The sequence below is a fragment of the Drosophila albomicans genome, chromosome 3 (genome assembly GCF_009650485.2).
Source record: "Drosophila albomicans strain 15112-1751.03 chromosome 3, ASM965048v2, whole genome shotgun sequence".
NCBI classification, from domain to species: domain Eukaryota; kingdom Metazoa; phylum Arthropoda; class Insecta; order Diptera; family Drosophilidae; genus Drosophila; species Drosophila albomicans.
This window is the reverse complement of record NC_047629.2, coordinates 24,144,833-24,153,509: the sequence shown is the minus strand read 5'-3', so window position 1 is coordinate 24,153,509 and position 8,677 is coordinate 24,144,833. Positions and strand designations below refer to the sequence as shown.

Genomic DNA, 8,677 nt, shown 5'->3' with positions numbered 1-8,677 from the left:
TGGCTACAAAGTCAGGCTGGCTGCGACTGCGAGGCGACTGCGGGCGATTGCTCCATTCATTCAGCTGGCGCTGCTAGAAGCGTGCGGACGTTGTTTAGGGCACTCAGACTCTGACTTTCGGGCTCGGCTTTTGGCTTTCAAGTCAAGTGGCAAGTGGCAAGTTGCGAGTGGCAAGTGGCAAGTGGGCAAGTGGCACCTGCACAAACTTGGCGGACATTTCAAACAAAACGCAGTTGTTGATGCTGTCTGCATGCTGTGCGCGCGTTGCGAAAAACTGAATTGCTGCACGTTAACGGTAATTTGCAGCCATTAGTTGTCACACACACCAACACACAAATACGCACACACACACACACCCGCTGTCAAGGAGGCGTCACTGTGATTAAATGCCAAGTTAGAAAGGTGAACGAAATTATAAGTAAAAACGTCGCTGTCGGTCGCATTACGCATACGCAGCGTATGCTGTCACAAAAGTAAATGCTGAAATTTAAACGCGTAACGACGAGCTGCTTATTGTTTTTTCGTTGCGAATCGTTGTTTGCTGTATTACTGTTACTGTTATTGTGTGTGCTGGTGTCGACATCCTTGGCAATCGTTGGTCAGTCGCTTGCCAAGAAATTGGATATGTTGCTGTTGCCGTAAAAGTTCTCTTGATTTATATTCAATGCATAGCGCAAAGTGTCTTCTGTGTTGAGCGGAGTTAAGCTGCGCAAAGCTCCGTTTGCTACAAGAATATTAGCTCAAGTATTAACGTGGTCAGTGGACATTCTGTGGACTATATCATCGATTACACATCGACTCCATCGACTACACCGGAATTTTGTCTCGATGATGTCTTACTGAATTGGAATTGTGTATTGCGAAACACACACACACACTTGTAGACTGTGAAAAGATTCTCGAGTCATGAGCCAACCGCATCAGCAGCATGAGCAATTGCAACGACGTCGTCGACGATGCCGCCAACCGGCCGAGCCTTGCGAATGTTTACGTCCTGTGATAAGGGTTTTTGGTCTGCTGACTTCATTCGGTAAGCACAACAACAACACATACCATATACACAACACATTGAAAAGTGTACTACGCACACATAAACTGAAAGTGATTCAAGTGGAAGAATATGAGCTGCATGGAACGCAGGTGGTTCGCAACATATGATAGGGATAAGGGGAAAATCGTATAATAGCGCAGTCATGGTATGCGGCATGATTATGCTTTTTTAATATTCTCGCAATTCCTCATTCCATTCCATTTAAAATTATGGCTAAAGTAAACTTTTTACATTCTCTTCAAGATAGTAAATTGGTTGACTGATTAAATATAAACTTTTAAATTGCTGTAAGTGAAACTAACCAGTAAATTAATAAATATTTGACAATATTTTATTTGCAATCTTTGTTAAATTTGAAGCGTCACTTAATTAACTTAACTACCAACAAATCAATTATAAATTAATTCAATTTCTTTCTGAAATATATATTTTTAGTAGTTGCAAGTGATTCATGAATGGAGAATAATTTAATTTATAGATTGTTTGTATCATAATCTTTGTTGAATTTAGAGTGAAATGTAATTCCAATATCTTTTACCAAAGCAATTATAGTCTAATACAATTTATTTGTATTAGCTTAGACAATAAATATGATAATATAAAATATGTTTCCTGTTGATTATCTTCTCTTATAATATTAGTAATGTTAAATGATGTTGTAATGGTAATTATGTTGTCTAAGCAATTTATGGTGTTTGTTTGTTTTGAACAGAATTTCAGTTCAATTTATTATCTGTTTTCCTTAGTAATTGAATTGATTTGTTTGTCTCCAACCATTTAAATTCAATTTATAGTCGGTTTAAGCAATCGTGCACATGCTGCAGTTATTAAACTTCACTTTAGCACTTGCTGCTTATCAAGCCATCACTCCCATGGGCATCATCTGTATATAAAGCACTTCCTGCCTGCCCACAACTGCCATCGTCAGCTGTCTTCGCTTCCTTCCTCCTTTTCCCCCTCAGCTGTCGTCTAATGCACTTGTAATGGCAGCTTTCAATAGTGCAACAGTCCGCAACAGAGGCTGACCAGCCCCAAAGTGCACCGGGGACATATGATAAATGACCATAGTTGGGGGGCAAAAACTTGGGTCAAGTTCAAACTAATTTCCCAACAATATTGTTGTTGTTTAGCCCCAAGTCTGGATCTGCATTATGTATGCATGCCGCACACCAAAAAAGAAAAGAACTCACAGTTCATAAACCTCAACGCTGCGTGATGCTCAAAATTCGGAGCGGAGATAAACGAAGCACAAAAAAAAAAATAAGACGAAAAAACAACAAGATACTCTCAGGGCCATTAACGAGGCATTGGCCTTTTTTTTCGCCGTTGCAGCGTGCATCCTGCACACGCTCTGCACATCCTTGCCAAGTGCAACCCTTTGTCCTCCACACAAACCAGTTTTGTTCCCCTCTCCCTGCTTCGTTTGCTGATTTCTGTTGTTAGTTTTCTGGCGCCAGTCGTTGGCTGTTGAAAACCCACTAAACATGGCGACAGAACGCAAAAAGAAAAAAACCAAAGAGAGAAACAAAATCTATCAGCCGGGAATTCCCCAAACTTCTCTTGGAGCTTCCCCCTAATTGTCGAGAGAGCAGCGCATAATTTTTGCATAGCTTTCATTTGGTTTCCTCTTGTATAGAACGCACGTTTCATCGCCTATTTTTTGTTTGTTGTTGTGCGACATAGACCAAACGTTTAATGTAATTGGTTTGGCTTTGGCTTTGGCATTGCTCTTTGTGCTCGATTTGCGGCCAAACTCTCAGCTGGCTTTTATCTGCTATTTAATCGGATTTGTTTTTGCGCCGCATACAATAACAACTTAATTAGATTGAATTTTGAGTAGATTTCTTCTTGTTGTTCTTCTCTCAGTCATATTTTACACATCGAAAATGCGAGCTGATATACGAAATGTGCAAAGAATTTGTCTATTAAGTGGGCAGCTTGAAAAGTTTGAAGTACAAAAAATATCCTTTATGAAAATTGTTTTGTTACTTAAGTTAAAGTTTGATTAGCTTTAAATCCTCAAATTATATTTATTCATAATTTTAAAATAAATTGAAATTTTAAATAAAATAGAAGATTTGTTTTTATATACGGCTTAAACATTGATTTTTATTTGCTCCATTTTATGTCTGTCATATCTTTGTTGTACTTTACTTTTATAAATATTGTGTGTGGTGGATAATAAATATTAAATTATCTGTGGCTTAACTTATTACAATAAATTAGTCCGCATTACAATTAAATGCCTGTTAAGTTTTTATTTGACTATTAATTAAAGAATTTGCAGTTCAATTAAATCAACATTATTTCACCATTTAAGTTAAGTATCACAATTTTTCGTACCACCCTCGGTCCAATGTCTTTGTCCTATCAATGGCATTCATATTACAGTTTTGCGTTTTAGCATATTTTATGGCCCCCTTTCCATTCGCCCCAAAAACCAGAGTCCAATGAATTGTTATTGGAGTAGAGACAATCATATTGTTTTATGCGGCTATTCAAGGACACGAGTGCCCCATAACCACTCTAGCTCCAGCTCTGACTCCAATTGCCGCTATTCGAATTCCTTGAGCAACCAACAGCCAATTTGTGGTCATTTCTCATTTCAGTTATCTGTGGAGTGGGCGTCGATGTCTACATGCATGGCTATCAGGCGGGACTTTATATACTGTAAGCTGGATGATACATTTCCCACTCGATTTTGGTGGATCATAAAATTTTAATGCTTGGCCAGTTTTTCAGCTTTGCTGGTGCTGTTCATTGAGATTAAATGGCTGATAACCATTTTTCTGCAGCTCCAATGCGGCGAGTAAGTTGCTCAACCAGAAACGAGAAGCCCATCAATTTGATATGCGATTTATTTATTTTTCATTTGCAGCAATAATTACCATAGTAGCTCCTGCTGTCTCGACTGCTGGCGTTACTCCATGCTCTTGGGCAGTTGGCGACCAGCGCCCATATATGTCGCCGTGGGCGTGGCACTCATAATATTTCCCCACAATCTGTGGCTCAGCTATGTCGCTGGAATGTTGCTGCTTCTGCTTGCGTTGCTGCGTCTTTGCACCCTCCTTCGGTTCAACGGGGGCGGAGCCAATCACTTTAAGGACGAGGGTCTGCTGCCACAATGCGATTTTGAAAAGTGAAACATACCACATGCAACTAATTTGCTTGCCTCCCCCACTCAATTACTTTTTTGCTGATTGTTTGCAGGGTTTCCAGTTTCGTGGACAGCGTGGAGGATGATTTCGCAGAAGTCTGTGTGTCGCAGCCCGAAGATGAGGAGGCCGCCATGGACGATGACATTTGCTAGTAGTTAAAAGCATATATTATTTATAAGACTTTACTTTCAAGAAATGTGCACGATTGCAATTATATAAATTAAATTTTTTACTTTAATGGATCTCGCTATATATATACACACTTTAAATTGTTGGTTGAATTTATATAAAAATTTTGTCTATATTTTGCCAATTTTTGTGAAAAAAAAAAAATTATTCTTACAAAATGGAAATTGTTTGATTTTCATCCTCATTCTCAAGTTGTTTTTAAGTGCAGGTTTAGGTTCTGGTCTTCTCATCGAAGCTAATGCAAAATATGTAAGACAAAGTTAGAAAGCTAGTCGAGTGTGCTCGACTGTGAGATATCCGCTACTGATATTGAATACAACTAAAACAGTGCGGTAAAATATACCAAACAATTATACAACAAAAATGCTTAAATATACCGAGGCATATATTTGGTATATTGATGCAGTATTAAATTTAAAATATATCATAAATTGCTAAATATAACAGATTATCAGGTAAAGAAAGTATTCAGAAATCATAAATACTAGAGTTGCTATTGTATGTACCGAAAATCGCAACTCTATTTTCAAAATATTCTTGCTATTCGAGTTTTGTCAATTTGCGAGAGCGGAAATGGGAGTGCAACTAACGCAATACGGTTGAAGTGCTGGATTTTTAAATACCAATTCAATTCTGGCGCCAAGGTAACATAAATGAAATCCATCCCTATCCATCTTAATTATTTCCATCCCTATCATTCCTTATCTTATTCATATTGCCCTTAATACGCAAAGCTAATATTTTTCGTAATAATGACTGTATTAATATATTTAGATATTGAGTGTGGATTTATATTAACAACTAAAGAAAGCCAGGAAAGCTAAATTATATTTTTGCTCATACTCAACAATATTGCTCCTCACTTAACAGAATTGCTCCACAACTTGGATAGGCAATAAATGTGTACAATGTATAAACGCCTCGCATGTTTGTATTATAAATATTTATTTACTAAACTATGTTGCTTTTTTTTAATAATTAATTCTTATTACAGCTTTCCTAATTATTGACTTAGTTACAACTTGTCAATAAGATAAATATTGAATACCAACAGATGCTTTTACAGCGCTTTTTCAAAAGTTGCCTTTGCCACTCGCCACAAGATGGCGCTGTCACACAGTGAAAGGCAATTATTATTATGAGTAATGTGCTTGCAATCTAGATTTAATTACAAACGAATTAATTATAAAACTCTTTCTTTGTTTAACCTGCATAATGCGACTTTAAGCATTCATTTAGAAGGTCACATCGTTGCCACCTGTGGCATGCGACCACGTTGCACGTGCTAATGAAAGCGCAAAGCAGCTCAACAACAGGAACCCCAAAATCAATAGCAATATTAAATATAGATGAGCTGTGCATTTCGCATAATGCAAACAAAGCAAAGGGCCTTGAGTAGTCAGCGAACACGACTAAATTTAGTACACAGTGCAGAGGGGGCCACGCGGTAAACTCATCCTTACATTTTTACATACAACATAAGGAACTCACACTCGCGAAGCTTCAGATCGCTTCGCGTATAATTAGCCAATTAAAAAGTCAATGAACGGGGCGTAACGGAAACTTTAGCCGAAAATATGTTGACAAGCTTTTAAGCGTAAACTCACAAACACTCGCACACACACACCTATGTAACGGCGCCTACAGCAACGTGTATTGAATTCGGCCTAAAAGTTTACTAAGTTTAAGTCAAGGTTGATGTTGCTGCAAGTAGCTCCTAAAAGTATGCAAGTTAAAATTTCAACCAAGGGCGCAGCTTTAAGTGCATCAGCTGCGCTGTAAAGCCGAGCTTTAAGTAGTGCATCAGCTGCGCTGAAAAGCTCATTTGACGTTTAGCGAGTTGCACTGGAAAGCTCAGCTTTGACGTTTGTGTCACCACGCGCATGCGCAGCTAGCTTAAGCTAGGCTGGTTCCGGTCAAAGCACTTTTCTGGTGACCGGCAGCGTGCATAGACGCATATTGGTTGGTGTAAAAATTTATACCACAACACACTAGAGGTTAGAATTCTCTTAGTGCATTTGATACTTGGTAAGAATAAATAGTAATAGATTCTGGTAGGTGTTCTTTACTTATTGTTGTCGTTTACACAGGTCGTTTTCGAAATTTTCTGCTTTTGGTTTGGCTCTTTTTGAGCGTGACAGTGCCTAAGCTAGCGGCCGGCGGAGCGCTACTAAGCGCCATCTTTGTCGCCGCCCTAGCGGCCAGTAAAGCGCGCCAAAGTGCTTTCATTGCGGCACATAGCAGCTAGCTAAGCGTCCTTAGCGCCACCTTTGCGCGCATAGTGGCCAGCGGAGCACCCTTAGCGCCGCCGTTGCGTGCATAGCGGCCAGCGGAGCGCCCGTTGCGCAACCCTTGCCGCCGCATAACGGCCAGCGGAGCGCCCTTAGCGCCACCTTTGCCGCCGCATAGCGGCCAGCGGAGCGCCCTTAGCGCCACCTTTGCCGCCGCATAGCGGCCAGCGGAGCGCCCTTAGCGCCACCTTTGCCGCCGCATAGCGGCCAGCGGAGCGCCCTTAGCGCCACCTTTGCCGCCGCATAGCGGCCAGCGGAGCGCCAGTGCGCGTCTTCTTGGCTACCGCGTCAGCGGCCAGCGGAGCGCCACTGAGCGCCATCTTGGCTGCCGCACTAGCGGCCAGCAAAGCACCAGCGAGCGCATCTCTGCTCGAGCCGCCAGCGCAGCACCCCTGCGACTTCTTGGCCTGCATCTGCGTCGTCAACCTCAACTTTAATCATCACCAGTATCTTTTTCATCATCTCATCTCATCTTTTTCATCTCATCTCATCTTTATCATCTCATCTCATCTTTACTCCTGATTATCAGCGACTAGATCGCTTGTACAAATATAGTGTGTGTGTTAAAGTGAATTTATGAGAATTTAAAACCAAATCTGAGAAGTTTAAAATGATGCGCTACATTGTATAAAACAAAAAAAATAGTGAAACAATATGATAGAGTAAAAACTTAACAGTGTAGCGCCGCTCAGCACAAGTTAAAATGAAACATGTTGAGAAAAATTTAGTATAGCAAAAATCGCAAAAAATGCACAGAAATATTAAAAAATTAAAAATAATTAAATTTAATTTAATTTAGTTAAAATTGTTTAATGAAATGAATACGATAAAAAGTTAAAAGTTGAAAAATTATTTAAAAATCGAAAGTGCATTTGTTCACAAAAATATTTAAAATTTCAAATTAATATTCAAGCGCTACTGCAATTGCAGAATTTCAAATTGCACAGAGAAAATAAAAGTTAAAAGTTAAGTTAAAAAGTTAAAAGATAAAATGAGTTGAAATCAAAAGGAATTAGTGCAGCTGTTTTGTTGATATAAAAAAGAATAAAAAGTTAAAATCAGAACATGTATCGTGCCACATTCAATTCACAATAAAAGCGCTAAGATATTGTAAAACAACAAATTAAAAAGGTGAAGCGCTACAAGAATTAAACAAAGCAAATGTGCAAATATGAATGTGATGTGCACAAGTTACAAAAATTTTAAAATATAAACCAAAACAGCTAAAAGCTTCGAAGGCTAAATGCCTAAATAAAAATGATTATATTAAATTAAATTAAACGAATAAGTTATGCAAATCAGTGCAAGTTAAGAAATAGTAAAAATAAAACAAAACAAAAACGTATGCAAATTATATTGAATAACTAGTACCAGTTTCGCGTAGGTACAATGTGAAGTGTTTTGGCGAAAGTTGTTTTTTTTTTTTTATTTAATTTAGCACTGTTCCAGCACACCTTCGTCGGAGATCGATCGCCGCCGCAGGAGTTCTGTTGGTGAGTTTTTTTATTGCGAAACACCCACTTTATACTTTCACCTCGATTTACATTGTACAAACACGAAATATAAATTTATAGAAAAGCATACGAACAAATTCAAACTATTAAATATTATAAAAAAAAAATGTTTGAAGATAAATTACAAAATTAAAATTAAAGTTTAAAGTTTGGTACATGAAATAATACAAAGCACTGAAATTAAAATACATTATATATTTAAAAGAAACTTTAAAAGAAATATTGCAACTATCCTCTTGTAGTATTATTGATCATTTTGTACTATTTTTATTTATAAGGCCATATTGTTTAATATCTATCACTAATTAAATATTGTATACCATGAAATAATTTACTTTTCATTTAGCCAAAACAAGCCAGCGACACCACTGTCGTAGGGTTAAAAGGGATCACCAGAGCCATGCTCTGATGCTGTGATCATAGGTTGGGAGGGGACTTCATCACTTAACAGCTGTGATGGCCTGCCTCAATTCT

The 8,677-nt window shown here is 38.4% G+C and overlaps 1 protein-coding gene across 1 annotated transcript; it reads left to right on the top strand.

Annotated features, from left to right (window-relative positions):
* Positions 1-870: 870 nt before the first annotated feature.
* On the top strand, positions 871-4,438 carry LOC117570098 (uncharacterized). The gene is made up of 5 exons (XM_034251550.2): positions 871-1,030; positions 3,661-3,721; positions 3,786-3,860; positions 3,930-4,190; positions 4,262-4,438. Exons 1-5 carry the CDS (start codon positions 907-909, stop codon positions 4,359-4,361), a joined length of 621 nt encoding a protein of 206 aa, XP_034107441.1. The 5' UTR covers positions 871-906; the 3' UTR covers positions 4,362-4,438.
* Positions 4,439-8,677: the final 4,239 nt, after the last annotated feature.

Excerpts from the sequence above, each read along its gene's own strand:
- LOC117570098 (XM_034251550.2), top strand. The coding sequence starts at position 907 with ATGAGCCAACCGCATCAGCAGCATGAGCAATTGCAACGACGTCGTCGA. Across the intron at positions 3,722-3,785 it reads CAGGCGGGACTTTATATACT|TTTTTCAGCTTTGCTGGTGC; the intron begins GTAAGCTGGATG and ends ATGCTTGGCCAG. Across the intron at positions 4,191-4,261 it reads CCACAATGCGATTTTGAAAA|GGTTTCCAGTTTCGTGGACA; the intron begins GTGAAACATACC and ends GATTGTTTGCAG.